The sequence below is a fragment of the Podarcis muralis genome, chromosome 4 (genome assembly GCF_964188315.1).
Source record: "Podarcis muralis chromosome 4, rPodMur119.hap1.1, whole genome shotgun sequence".
Classification (NCBI taxonomy): domain Eukaryota; kingdom Metazoa; phylum Chordata; class Lepidosauria; order Squamata; family Lacertidae; genus Podarcis; species Podarcis muralis.
This window is the reverse complement of record NC_135658.1, coordinates 7,847,409-7,862,271: the sequence shown is the minus strand read 5'-3', so window position 1 is coordinate 7,862,271 and position 14,863 is coordinate 7,847,409. Positions and strand designations below refer to the sequence as shown.

Genomic DNA, 14,863 nt, shown 5'->3' with positions numbered 1-14,863 from the left:
GAGAGACTGATCCACTTTCAAATAGCTCTTACTGTCAGAAAGTTCTTCCTACTGTTTAGTCAGGATCTCATTTCTTGTAATTCTAATCTTACCCAAACAAACTTGCTCCATCTTCCAAATGACAGCCCTTCAGATATCTGAAGATGGCTTTCATACCACCTCCCAGTCTTTTCTTCTCCAGGCTAAACATCCCCAACACCCTCATAAGGTTTGTTTTCCAGACACTTTATCATCCTGGCTGCCTTCGTCTGCACACATTCCAGCTTCTCAATATCTTTCTTAAACTCCGGTGCCCAGAACTGGATACAGGTGGGGTCTGACTCATGACTGAGACGTCCTTTGCTGCTGGGCATTGGGCGACTTTAATTATGGGGCCAAGCCAACTATGAATACCTGTATACCTGAAGGAGCGTCTCCACCCCCATCATCCAGCCCGGACACTGAGGTCCAACATGGAGGGCCTTCTGGCAGTGCCCTTGCTGTGAGAAGTGAGGTTACAGGGAAGCAGGCAGAGGGCCTTCTTGGTAGTGGCGCTTGCCCTGTGAAATGCCTCCCAGCAGATGTCAAGGAAATAAACAACTATTTTACTTTTAAAAGACAACTGAAGGCGGCCCTGTTTAGGGAAGTTTTTAAATGTCTGATGCTGTATTGTTTTTAATATTCAGTTGGAAGCCACCCAGAGTGGCTGGGGAAACCCAGCCAGATGGGCGGGGTATTATTATTATTAATAATAATAATAATAATTATGAAGGGCAGCAAAACACATTCTGCCTCCTGGCCAGTCTGACAACTACCCAACACTTTAGAATACAGAAACTGGCCCTCCTGCTGTAAAGCAGTGGGCAAATATTACAAAGTTTTGGGCCTGTATTTTGTTCTCTGACCTCACAAGTTTAAGGAATTGACGTTAAACACAGAGGAGGCACTAATGTTACCAGGATTACTGCGCACATGAAAAAACTGAAGCTTGCCTGAGAAAACTGGAAGATGGGTTGTGTGGTCCCCCATATCACAGCAGACCTTGTGGCTTCTTCTGTGCTGAAGAGCTTGCAGTTTAGATACACGTTACAAGAGCCATGAAATCCAGCATCTTTAGGCACAAAGACCTTCCCTTCTGGGACCATCAAGAGTACGTGCAGCAGCAAACCTTCTTCTTCCGATGCACATAGCTGGTTCAGGAGGTTACGGGAGACGGGCATGGGGACTGGCAGCTGACTCACGCCAACGTTGGCCCTTTCTGATACTGCAGGTGAAGACTCTTGGTTCCTCTTTGGGAGCTGGCAATTAGTTTGCTTCAAGACTGGGGGGCTTCCAGCAGGAGTGGTGCTCCTGCCAACTTCTTGAAACTTGACGCCGGGACTCCTGATGGCGTGAACTGGAGCTTGTGGTGCCCCATTCACTGCCTTGGCACTGGTGCTGGAGAAATCTTTATTATCAGCTGCAAGTTCCAATGACACCTGCCGGAAGAAAGTTAGAAATAATGCGTTACCTGCTGTCTGTTGAGAGCACAACCTTCTGCAGCTGTGCTTTTCAAACTCTGTTCCTGTGAACCATGATGTCTCCACCTCCACCGTTCTGCCCGGACACTGAGGTCCAGCGCCGAGGGCCTTCTGGCGGTTCCTTCGCTGCGAGAAGCCAAGTTACAGGGAACCAGGCAGAGGGCCTTCTCGGTAGTGGCGCCCGCCCTGTGGAATGCCCTCCCACCAGATGTCAAAGATAAAAATAACTGCCAAACTTTTAGAAGACATCTGAAGACAGCCCTGTTCAGGGAAGCTGGTTATTGCATTTTAGTGTTTTGTTGGAAGCCACCCAGAGTGGCTGGGGAAACCCAGCCAGATGGGAGGGGTATAAATAATAGAATATTATTATTATTGGAAGCTTTGTAGGGCTTCTTCTTCAATAGCAAAATCAGTGTGTGTGTGTGCGCGCGCGCGCACAACAGGAAGGAGAACCAGTGCACCAATGGGCTCCAGTTGTTGGCATCACTGCACTTCCTGGGAGGGAGAGGGTCAAAGCAGCGGGGAGGCTGGCACAGTGCAAAAGTGCAGCAGCGGAGCTAATCTGTCCTTCTTGCTACTGCGCTTGCACTGCGCTGACCTACCTGATACCTTGCCCTTCTTAGTAAGCATTGCAACACTGCTGATGGGAGGACAGGGATGTGGTGACACCCCTCCCCACCGCCCACCCAGACAATCAGTAACAGCAGAGACAAGCTTCCTTGAAAGACACTGTGACTATTCCTGCCCATCTTCCATTCCCATGTGCAGCCACAGGAGAGTTTGTTCTGGGTTGCACCATCCGTTTAGAAGAGGTTCAGGGAGAGCCCAGGCAGCCCTTGCCAGTGTGGACCTTGAAAGATGCCACAGAACCTTCTGCAATATGGAAAGCTTCTTCAGCAGACATTCTGCTTGCCCCCAAGGGAATCACTCTGTTTTCCACTGCTTTAGAGAACCACCAGCACCATGGTGACATCAGGAACCATCCCTCCAATCCCCACTTTCATCCCCAACCCCATCTGCGTGATTAACAGGCAACAGACCTCACAGTGGTGAATAAGGGAAGAGCAAATATCACCTTCCACGGGCCTGGAAAGCAAAGGGTTCAGGATTGGAGGTGGCCCTAAAAAACTGAGCAGCACCCAGCACAGCCACTCAATACATATTCCCATCATTAGGTGACTGTTTTACTCTAGATCCAGAAGGTCTTTGTTTTGGAATGAGCTGGGGCCCCTCTCTTCCCAGATGTAAACCTGACACCTGAATGAGCTCCAATGCGGAAAGCAGCCTCCTAGAAAAAAATTCCATGGCCAAAGCAAGAGGCAATGATACAAGCCAATTCTTTAGTCTCCTTTGGGTGTAGAACGGTATAGAAGCAGGTTGCGTATACCTTCAAAGGCCCCAGCTGGGCTGGACCTCCGACTTCTTTCACAGGCAGTTCACGGCTGACCGTTAGTTGCTCAGACTGAATTATGTCTCGCAGCGGGAAAACGGCTGAGCCAATCAACAGGGGCTGAAGACAGGAGAACACAATGGGGAAGGAGGGGGTAACATGGCGCATTTCACTTTTCAATATTACATAATCTATACTGTATTGTGCTCATGGTAGTAAAACCTCTAGTAGGGTTTGGGGGCTGGGGTTCTGCTAAGGTCTTCAAGGAAACGTAATCAGTAAGAAAAGATATGTACTGTACTGGCCCGAATATAAGCCGCACCCAAATATAAGCCACACATTTTAAATTGGAGGGGGTGGGGAAAGGAAAAAATACTCGAATATAAGCCTCTCCATTCCTCGCTGCTCCTGGCTGCATACTTTGGGGGGGGGGGGTGCGTTTCCGGCGGCCTTTCCCCTTCCTTGCTGTCTCCCTTACGGGCCCTGGGGGAGAGGACAGGGGACTATGCATGGGGCAGGCGCCACTTTGCAGCACTCCTGGTCCTGTTTGTCCCGCGCTCCTGGCTGCATACCATAAGGTTGCGAATATAAGCCACACTTTTCACGGTCAGAATTTAGGGGAAAAGTGAGGCTTATTTTCAGGCCAATACGGCATTGAGAACATTAAAATCCTGACTTTCTGACAAAATAGTGCTCTATGTGGCTAACTGTAAAACAAAAAAATTAAATTACCAAACAAAACTTATTAAAAAAATTATCATAAATTACACACAGGTCTAAAAAGGGTATCCATAAGCAGACAAGGTTTAAAATATCCATTTAAACCCAGTTAATACCCAGTTGCCCTCCTCCACCAGCGGAATGCCAAGCTATGCCTCTCAAAGGAGGGGTTGCAAAGTCTCAGTGGAGCCCGTGAAAAGGTCTCCTTGTTGGCTCTTGCCACATAGACATGCAACACTGGTGGGACAAAGAGTGAAGCCTTAGCTGCAGATCTTAATACGCAGCAGTCCCATGAACAGGGCTTAAAGGTAGGTTGAAATGGGTCTAGATAATCTGCTTCATCCAGAAAAACAATAACGAATACCTTTCTTTGTGTGCCTTGTTTTGAGTAGACGTGAAACTCAAGGTCCGAGTTCCACCAGTGGGTTATCATTGTGCCACTGAAGTGAACGGGGAACACGTACCGCTGTTGAAACTTCACCACTGAAAAGGTAAATTGACAGGGATTGGATGCCCGATGGGATGGAAGAGGGAAGAAAAAGATGCTCAGTCAAAATTTCAAGGATACGGCAGAAGAAAGGTCTCCGGAGGCTTGTGAGGGAAAAGGTACAATGAAAGAAGAACAGAACTAACTACTTAACTAACCCACTCCTCTCTGGCAGATTATTTAGGCTTTTTGCATTTACAGAGTGATCCTATATATACCGTATTTTTGGCCTCATAGGACGCACTTTCCCCCCTCCAAAAATGAAGGGGAAATGTGTGTGCGTGCTATGGGGCGAATGCAGGCTTTCGCTGAAGCCTGGAGAGCGAGAGGCATCGGTGCGCACCAACCCCTCTCGCTCTCCAGGCTTCAGGAAGCTATCCGCAAGCCTTGCAAGCCCAGCGGGAGTTCGCGCGGGCTCACAAGGCTTGCGGGCAGCAGCCTGCAGCCCGAAGCACGGGGAGCCCTCCGGAGGGCTCCCCGTGCTTCAGGCGGGTGTCCGCAAGGCTTGGGGCGGCAGCCATGGATGGGGGGGGGAATAATTTTTTTTATTCATCCCCCCCCCCCAAAAAAACGAGGTGCGTCTTATGGGCCGGTGCGCCCTATATGACGAAAAATACGGTATATACTTCAAAGGAAGTCTATGAGGCTGTCTCCCAGGATTTCAGCATTTAAAATCCATTTTTATTAACCTGATTAATAAATATTTTTTTCTTAACTATCTAACTATTCTTTCACTCCCTTTCTTTTTGTTGTTGTTGTTTAGTCGTCTAAGTCGTGTTTGACTCTCCGTGACCGCATGAACCAGAGCATGCCTTGGAAACTCTTACTTTCTTCTCAAAGCTTCTCCTTTTTTATATCCATGGAGTTTTGTTGCAAAAACGCTGGAGTGGTTTGCCAGTTCCTTCTCCAGGTGGATCACATTTAGTCTAAACTCTCGGCTATGACCTGTCCATCTTGGGTGGCCCTGCGAGGCATAGCTCATAACTTCTTCGAGTTATTCAAGCCCCTTCGCCATGACAAGGCAGTGATCCATGAAGGTGATCCCTTTCTTTACAGTGGTACCTCGGGTTACATACGCTTCAGGTTACATACGTTTCAGGTTACAGATTCTGCTAACCCAGAAATAGTGCTTCAGGTTAAAAACTTTGCTTCAGGATGAGAACAGAAATCGTGCTCCTGCGGCGCAGCAGCAGCAGGAGGCCCCATTAGCTAAAGTGGTGCTTCAGGTTAAGAACAGTTTCAGGTTAAGAACGGACCTCCGGAACGAATTAAGTACTTAACCCGAGGTACCACTGTAGTTGAATTCCACCCATTATCAGGGTGACTTGACAATTAAACATTGGAAACAGCATAAACAACTCATCTGTTACATGAGCACATCCAGTTCATCCTAAGAACTGTTCCCAGTGTGTGCATTTTTAAAATGAAAAGGTGCAGTCCGCTCCCAGGAAATTATTCACGCTGTAATAAGTCTTCGTTAAGAAGAAAGTTCTGTGTGAAATAATGATTTTTCCTTCTGAGGTACCACTGTACTAGTAGCTAAATCCTATTGACCAAACTGCGGGAGGCAGTGGAAGAAAGGAGTGCCTGGTGTGCTCTGGTCGATGGGATCACGAAGAGTCGGACACGACCAAACGACTAAACAACAACAACAACAAATCCTATTCCAGTTAACTAGACTGCCACTCTTCATTTTCTAGTTGTCTTATAAAGTCCTTTGCCTCTAGTTTTTTTTTTTTTTTTTTTGGGTGGGGGGAGCTGATCAGCTTACCGTATTTTTTGCTCTATAAGACTCACTTTTTCCCTCCTAAAAAGTATGGGGAAATGTGTGTGCGTCTTATGGAGCGAATGCAGGCTGCGCAGTTATCCCAGAAGCCAGAACAGCAAGAGGGATCTCTGCTTTTTTTCTTGTTTTCCTCCTCCAAAAACTAGGTGCGTCTTGTGGTCTGGTGCGTCTTAAAGAGCGGAAAATACGGTACTTTTCCTTATCAGAAAGATCCAATCCTACTACCTTTCTCCACCTATGGCAAGGGCTGCCAGCGTTTTGGGATCAGTGGATACATTTGGAATTTTGAGGAAGTGCCAGGTGTAGTGTGGCATAGGACAAAATGGATGCTACACCTAAAAGGACAGGACCAAAAAGTGGTGTTGGGCATGGCACCATGCAATTAGCTGTCCCATCCATGGGAGAAAAGGCCCCTTTCCCCCAGGCAAGGCTTACCTTCCCCCAAGATTTTACTTGACGCTACCCGAACTATTTCTGTCGTTATGGCGGCCTGCCCTGCTCCAATCTTTGAAGCTCCCACTGGAAAGTGAAACTCGACAAAGAATGTCCTGTGGATGGGAGAAACAGAAAGCGTATTGGGTGAATCAACCAACTGTTTTTAATACAGTGGTGCCCCGCAAGACGGAAAACCCACTAGACGAAAGGGTTTTCCGTTTCTGAGTTGCTTCGCAAGACGATTTTCCCTATGGGCTTGCTTCGCAAGACGAAACGTCTTGCTAGTCTTGCGTTCCCCCCCCGCTCCCCCCCTTTTTCTAAGCCGCTAAGCCGCTAATAGCCTTTTAGCAGCTAAGCCGCTAAGCCTTTAATAGCCGCTAAACCGCTAATAGCACTAATCCGCTTAGCCGCTAATAGGGTTGCTTCGCAAGACGAAAAAACCGCTAGACGAAGAGAATCGCGGAACGGATTCTTTTCGTCTTGCGAGGCACCACTGTATAATGGGCCAAAGTGGAAAGGGCATCAACACAAGTCACTGAGCTCAAGCTCAGCGGCTGAGTGACAGCTTTGAATGCAGGAAGTCCTGGATTCAACCCCTGGGAACCCCAGGAAATGCACGGAAACACCCTTTCCTGAAATCTTGGGAGAGCCATTTGCCAGTTAATGGAGGCAGCACAGAACTAAATGGGCCAATGGATTTGACTTGGTATCAACAGGGATTTTACATCATCCCCAAATCTTTGCTCCTGTGATAAAATGAACGATTCTAATGATTCCTGCTGAGATTGGATCAAGTCAATGAGCTTACATGCCTCGCCCCTAAGTGAGAAGGAAGAATTATTACCTCTTTTTGGCCAACGCTGGCCTGGGCGGCTTTCCAGTTGATCGTTTTTTGCCTGGAGTGATGTTTTCAGGGGGCACCTTTAGGCTCTCCACGACTGCTCTAGCTAATCGGACCCGGCCCAGCACTGCCAGTCTGTCAAGGCTCAAGTTGACAGCTCGTGTTTCCTCTGTAGATTCCATGGAAGCCTCATGAAGAGGAAGCGGCCCAGCGGGAGAATGGCTGAGAAGGGGGACACGAACGAGCAGGCTAAGATAACCTTCCTCATAAAAAGGAAAGAGAAAGGTGCTCCAAGGAGTTGCTCTATTACATCTCTTGCACATAAGAACGCTAAGAGGAGCCTGCGCTGGATCAGACCAGTGGCCTAACTAGTCCAGCACTCTGTTTTCAAAGTGGCCAACTCACAAGAGGCATGCAAGCAGTGCCAGAGTGCAATAGCACCCTATGAAGCTGAGATTCTCGGCAGCCGCCATTCAGTTACGTACTGTCTCCAACAGTGGAGATAGTACCTAGCCATTCTTGTGAGCAGCCACTAATCGTCTGATCCTCTATGAATTTGTAAACTCACACATTTGATACAAATGCACCAATTCTGTGTATGGAAAAACACCTGAACTGAATTGAAGTTCAGAGGAAATCAGGAGTTGTGATGTCATTATTATTATTTCTGAATTTGTTAGTGATTTTTCTTGCCCAGGGCAACCCAAAGGGACTTAAAACCAATCAAACAGCAGATAGAGAGAATTGATAAGAATAATGATCTGTTGTGACCTTGACGGAAGCATACAATAGATGAGCCTTCTTGTGTTTTGGCTCATCTTCCTCTTTTTTTTCCTTTTTTCCCTTTTTTCCTTTCCTCCTCCTCCTTTCCTTTTTCTTTTTTCTTTCCCATAATGGCTTAAGTTCTATGTCATGTACTTAGATATTTTTTGTAGGTTTTTTAAAGCTTTTTTCATTATTATTATTATTAAGGATTTTTCTTTTGTAATTTTGGTCGTTTATATTTATCTGTATTTGTTTAAAGCAAAATAAAAGTATTTAAAAAAAACAACCAATCAATCAGGTGGACAATTCCCCACCCCAGTAGTTTTCAACCAGTGTGTCATGGCACCCTGGGGTGCCTTGAATGATGGTCAGGGGTATCATGGGCAACACTGGCCTCTGTCCCTCTTTCCTTTCCTCCCTCCTTGAATGCCCTCTCTCACGTCTCTGTCTCCCAAAGGCTTGCACAGCTGTTTGTTGTAGCAACCCTGGCTTCAAGCTCCCCAGGCGAATGGTGCCTCTGGGGCTGGCCAGAGTGTGCTGGCTGCCAGGATCTGAGGAGACCTCAGAGCAAGCAAGCAAGCAAGTGAGGGAGCCCAGCCAGTCAGTCTTCCAGCCCTTGCTGTTGGGAACAGACTAAGTCCCAGGTCCCTGTGAGGCAGTGTGAGGAGGCACCTCTCTTTGGGGCAGGGTGTGTGTGTGTGTGAGAGAGAGAGAGAGCGCGCTCAGAAACCAGGGACGGTGGCAGCAGCAGCTGCCCAGAGGACTCCCAAGGAGAGAGGAGAGGAGGCTGAGGAAACACTCCACAAGGGAGGGTGTTAGAAAAGGGGTGAGAGGCTGCCAGCTCTGCATGCAAGGGGTGACCTAACTGGGCTCCTAAGCCCCACAGAAAGAATGCAGTTGGTCAAGGGAGCTGTGGGCTCAAAAAGATTGGAAACCTCTACCCCACCCCATAGGTGCATTAAAACCACAAGGAAAAAGAAATACAGTGGTACCTCGGGTTAAGTACTTAATTTGTTCCGGAGGTCCGTTCTTAACCTGAAACTGTTCTTAACCTGAAGCACCGCTTTAGCTAATGGGGCCTCCCGCTGCTGCCAAGCCGCTGGAGCCCAATTTCTGTTCTCATCCTGAAGCAACGTTCTTAACCTGAAGTACTATTTCTGGGTTAGAGGAGTCTGTAACCTGAAGCGTACGTTACCTGAAGCGTATGTAACCCGAGGTACCACTGTACATTTAAAACATCCCACCCACTTCAAAAAGGCCACAGGTAGTTAAAGGCCCACGGCCTGGTTGTAAAGCAAAGATTTTGCCTGGTGCTTAAAGACATATAACAATGGTGTCAGGCAAGCCTCCCTGGAGGAGCATTTCACAAATGGGGAGCCACTGCAGAAAAGGCCTGTTCTTGTGCTGCCGCTCTTCAGATCTCCCTTGGAGGGGGCACACAAAGAAGGGCCTTGGATGGTGATCGCAGAGTCCTTGTCGGTTCATATGGAGAAAAGTGGTCCTTAAGGTATTACAGCTCTGGGCTGCTTGAGTCATGTGTAATGGAGCCCGCAGCAACTGGTTTACCTGGGTTTTGTCTCCCGAGTCCCTTTCTGACCCAAGGGGCTAGACTCTGAAGCCTTGTTTGATCTCCGACACTTGCTGTTCTGCGACCTGTTTAGTTTTCCGGAAGTTTCCTCGTCACTGAGGAAGTCACTTAAGCTGCTGTCGGACTTCTAAGGGAAAGATTGAGAAAAGCAAAATACATTTAACAGTTACAGAACACTCAGGAATTAACGATTCAATTACCAAAAGGAAGTTCTCCTTATCTTGAGATTAAAGATGGTAACCATTTATAAAAACCAGATGATGGAACGGAGGGAAGTCAAAAGCTCGGCAGAGCTAAAACTCTGTAAAAGGTGATATGAAGTTATATTATCAAAAATGGAAAATGAATAAAAAAATATTTAAATAAAAAGAATGTAATTCTAAAATTCAAACTCAGTTGCTGAAATACATGATCCGTTTTAGTAGGCACGTTGCTGGATTAATAAAAGGAACCATAGAATTATTATTTTTTTAAAAGATGGTAACCTTTTCCAAACACTGCAAGTTTTTAATCTCTACTCAAATTCTATTTTTTTGGCCAAGCTAGACAGAGAGATATGAGGAGCATCTGGAAAGGTGTTAAGTTAAAGGGGCAGAGGCAGAACCTCCGGCCTTCATCCACTCCTCCAGCAAGACCCGGCACAAATGAGAGGTGTGGCATATCTGATGTGTTCCTACACGAATGCTTCTTTCATGTGGGATGCCTCTAGCTGCCAAGGGTGTGATACAGATGCCTCACACTAAAAGAATCTTCATGGTGAGTACCACACATTATTTTCTCAGGAGAACACTCTGTGGACGAGCTGGGCTAATCTTCTATTGGGGGGGGGCACCACATAAATCTGATTGACCTAGGAGGGGGCTAGTGTTTTAAACTTCACTCAAGTCTTTTGCACACCTAAAACAAACGTTTTTGTCTTTCTGCAGCTCTCGTCTTTTGGACGATGCCCAGCGCAAGAGAGATAAGAAGGAATGAAAGGAGAGGCAGAGAGGAAGAACATAAGCCAGCCTTCCCCAATCTGTTGCCCCCCACCCCCCAAATGTTTAGACTATACCGTATTTTTCACTCCATAGGGTGCACCGGACCATAGGGCGCACCTAGTTTTTAGGCCGCTCCCGGAGCTTGCAGGACTGGGAAGCCTGAGCTTCCCCCACCCCAGCCCCCAGAACAGGCAGCTATCCACAAGCCTTTGGAGCCCGGCGGGAACTCCCGCCGCGCTCAGAAGGCTTGCGGATGGCTGCCTGAAGCCTGGCGAGCGCTGCGGGAACAGCAGCCTTCCAGTATCTCAGGCAGAAAAGTATTTCACAGCCCCTCTTGAGACTCTTTTAACTAAAGATGACAGAGGTTGAATCTGGAACCATGCAGAGGCAAAGCATGGGTTCTACCACTGAGCAAGGCCCTTTCCTTCAAACACAGGATAAGAGACTAGGTACAAATAACGTTTTCTAGTCAGTAAGCTGACTGTGGTAAGACTGGCTTGGTTCATGGAAAGCTTAGTCACAATAACATGCCCCAACCACCTACACGCCTCTGGCGCTTACTCGAGCCGTGTAGAACAAGTTTTCCAGCAGGCTCTGGTCATAGTGGGGGTCGTTCAGCTCGCTGTCGTACACCTCACTCCCGGGAGAGATACATTCCAGGGGAGAGCCTGTACCATCCAAAAGGCGCAGAGGGGAAGAACCAGAACTGTGGGGGAGAAAAGGAAAGAAGGTAAATATGCACATCATCTAGCTACATACACAGACATGAGCATGCACACAGTAACGTTGAATTCAGCACTGTCCTAGCTGTTTGGTTTTTATCCAGCACCGCTCTGCTAGGTGATGTACAGGACACAAATGAGACTGAGTCTCTAGCTGTGTTAGACAGAATCTATTGTATTCATGATGACCCTTGTTGCTGGAGGTTTCCCCACACATTTCACATCTTACCTGCCCAGCAAGAGCTGGATTGCTCTGTTTTCAGCATGTAAATCAAATTCTGAGCCATCAGGCAGTGGCTGAAGAGGCTCTTCAACGGCAGATATAAGGCCAGGGTGCAGGTTTTTAAGATTCCTGGATAAGAAAATATGCCAATAAAGATGAACTAGGCACTTCCCGGGCATGGTACGCTCTGGATGCTTTGGACTACAACTCCCATCAGCCCCTGAAGTCATAGTGAATGGCCAGGAGTGATGGAAGTTGTAGTGCAATTTAGCCGAAGGGCACCAGGTTGGGTAAGGCTGAACTGGGGGGGGGGGTATGATATTAAGCAAGGATAAAGTACCAAAACCTATGAGGTTTGCTTGGTGCCAACATTAGCATTATTTAGGCACCAGGCATTTAAACAAATTTTATTGCTATAGGCTGCAGTCCTATATACATTTAACTTGTAATAAATCCCATTGGACTTCAGACATATTCCTGCAGCAAAAAAACCCTAAAAACAATCTGAGCCCCTCTCTAGTTCAACAGGCTTCCATTTTCACTCATTTGAGTAAGAATTCGGACACAGGGTACCGAATGAGTAAAGATGATTACAGACTGTTGGACCAATCTACTGATTCCATCAATTTAGTATACACACACAAAGTTAGATTATATATCTCTGAAATGAGATGTAAATGTACACACTTCATGTTTTTTTTCTGATATAGAGTTGGCAACTTGCATATTCCTAATCCATCAGATGTCAGAGATAGAACCATAAATATTTTGTCTGTGTCTATAGAATTGTTGGCACCAAACTACTCTGACAAAGTGATTTGATACATACTGCTTTTATTAAGCATCCTGAATGCCATTATATCCATGACACAAACATTCCCACATACTCTCCCAAACTCACTTTTCAACTAGTTTGGAGACATCCTGCTTCATGGGCTGAAGTTCATAAAGCTGTATATCGGGGTCTGGATTCGATGTCATTGCAGACACTACCATAGCGTTTCGGAGTCTATTGCCTCTATCCAAAAGGGCTGGGGAAAAGAGGACAGGAGTCAACACTGAATTTAAAATAACAACTGTACATACTGACTTATGGGCGAGCCATTCCTTGACCACTCCTATAGGGGAAAGTGCAATGTGACAGAACTTTTTAAAACGATAACATCGTAGATGAAACCCAACTATTTATATACATACCTGAAAGGAGATCTTTTGTGGGTGGGTTGTTGCAAGAAAGAACATGGGCAGGTTTGGGACTTTCCTTAGCCAATCTCACTTGAGCCTCAAGATCAGAGCCACCGGAAAACAACCCTTGTTGTTTGGGATCATTTGCATTGACGGAATCATTGTGCCCTTGGAGGTGGTGGTGGTGAGGTCGAAAAAACCCTTCTTTTAGGTTCTCGGAGTTCTCTTGAAAGTACAAGTGATCCTTGCCCCTGTTCCAAAACACAAGCACCATCACAAAGTTTAACTCAAGGATGGTTTTTCCAAAATGCCCCTGATGCTGTTCTGGGCATGCATATAAAGTACCTGTATTAGTGACAGGTACTAAGGACGCGGGTGGCGCTGTGGGTAAAACCTCAGCGCCTAGGGCTTGCCGATCGCATGGTCGGCGGTTCGAATCCCCGCGGCAGGGTGAGCTCCCGTCTTTCGGTCCCAGCTCCTGCCTACCTAGCAGTTCGAAAGCACCCCTAAGTGCAAGTAGATAAATAGGTACCGCTTTATAGCGGGAAGGTAAACGGCGTTTCCGTGTGCTGCGCTGGTGCTGGCTTGCCAGAGCAGCTTCGTCATGCTGGCCACGTGACCCGGAAGTGTCTCTGGACAGCACTGGCCCCCGGCCTCTTAAGTGAGATGGGCGCACAACCCTAGAGTCGGACACGACTGGCCCGTACGGGCAGGGGTACCTTTAAAGGTAAAGGGACCACTGACCATTAGGTCCAGTCATGGCCGACTCTGGGGTTGCGGCGCTCATCTTGCTTTATTGGCCGAGGGAGCCGGCGTACAGCTTCCGGGTCATGTGGCCAGCATGACTAAGCCGCTTCTGGCGAACCAGAGCAATGCACGGAAACGCCGTTTACCTTCCCGCTGGAGCGGTACCTATTTATCTACTTGCACTTTGAACTGCTTTCGAACTGCTAGGTTGGCAGGAGCAGGGACCGAGCAACGGGAGCTCACCCCGTCACGGGGATTCGAACCGCCGACCTTCTGATCGGCAAGTCCTAGGCTCTGTGGTTTAACCCACAGCACCACCCGCATCAGGGGTACCTTTACCTTTACCTTTATTACTGACAGGGAGAGCTGAATAATGGGGACAGAAAACACACCCTTGCCTTCAGAGCACTGCAGAGTGAAGGGCTAGGGGACATTCTGGCCGGCAGAGTTACTTGGGCACTGAGACATTTGGCAATATGTTCTCCTGAGTTCCACTGAGGCGTGCAGTCTCCTTCTGCATCACCTGACAGAGGTCATCATCACTGGGGGACACAGAGACAGGGCTCATGAGCCGTTTTGCAACCCAGGATGTTCAAGTCATGGCTTCACATGAACTGGGAAGAGACTGGCACGCCCACCCACCCTGAAATGCTTATGGGTAATGATAGCAATCCGCTTTGACATGCATAACAGATATCTATGCAGCTTCTGATCTGGTGAAATAAGCTTTCCTGAGGAATACTGAGCTCCCTGGGTGCTTAATGGAAGCCAGAGTTCAGCCCATTAGCATTTTTTTTAAAGTACTTTAAGCAGGCATAAGACTTACTAGCAGCCGATAGTCTTGTTCAACCCAAATACATGAGAATGCAGAACACAATCACGTTGGTTCCTTGCCAGCAGTGGAAAACCTAGACCATGCTTCTCCCATGCCATTCTTCAAGGGAGGTGTGCAATCTTGAGTGGAGAGTGCTTTTCCTAGACCAGTTGGTTGCCAACTTCCCATCAATATGAGATTATGGGACAAGGAACCAACTGAAGACAATATGGCCTCTCTTTCCATCTCAGATGAGCTCTAGCTGTTCTCCACTTACAAATTAAACCAAGACAAAAGTGTCCAGTACCCTTTCCTGTGTCTCTTGAGGGCCTACCCTTTCTAGGTTCAGAGGCAATTGAATACGCGAGAGCCAAAGGCCTTGGAGGCAGCTCCCCAACCCACCTAATGGGGTACCACACCCAGAACAGCCAGAGGACCTTGGATGCCTCCTTTTCCCTTGAATATGTGCTATGGGAAAGCGAATGGAGCTGTTTAGGGAAGTTTTTAATGACTGAGGTTTTAATGTATTTTTAATCTTTTGTTTAATCTTTTGTTGGAAGCCACCCAGGGTGGCTGGGACGCGGGTGGCGCTGTGGGTAAAACCTCAGTGCCTAGGGCTTGCCAATCGAAAGGTCGGCGGTTTGAATCCCCGCGGCGGGTGCGCTCCCGTCGTTCGGTCCC

At 47.5% G+C, this 14,863-nt stretch overlaps 1 protein-coding gene across 1 annotated transcript in view; it reads right to left on the bottom strand.

Moving 5' to 3' along the window:
- Window positions 1–14,863, bottom strand: part of C2CD3 (C2 domain containing 3 centriole elongation regulator) — a 59,711-nt gene that overhangs the window by 40,490 nt on the left and 4,358 nt on the right. The window contains exons 5-14 of the mRNA XM_077926879.1: window positions 12,634–12,872; window positions 12,338–12,467; window positions 11,443–11,565; window positions 11,053–11,197; window positions 9,490–9,638; window positions 7,162–7,380; window positions 6,318–6,430; window positions 3,974–4,092; window positions 2,887–3,009; window positions 972–1,457 (exon numbers count right to left, since the gene is read on the bottom strand). Of these exons, the coding sequence (XP_077783005.1) occupies window positions 972–1,457; window positions 2,887–3,009; window positions 3,974–4,092; window positions 6,318–6,430; window positions 7,162–7,380; window positions 9,490–9,638; window positions 11,053–11,197; window positions 11,443–11,565; window positions 12,338–12,467; window positions 12,634–12,872 (1,846 nt within the window). The remainder of the gene's footprint in view (window positions 1–971; window positions 1,458–2,886; window positions 3,010–3,973; window positions 4,093–6,317; window positions 6,431–7,161; window positions 7,381–9,489; window positions 9,639–11,052; window positions 11,198–11,442; window positions 11,566–12,337; window positions 12,468–12,633; window positions 12,873–14,863) is intronic.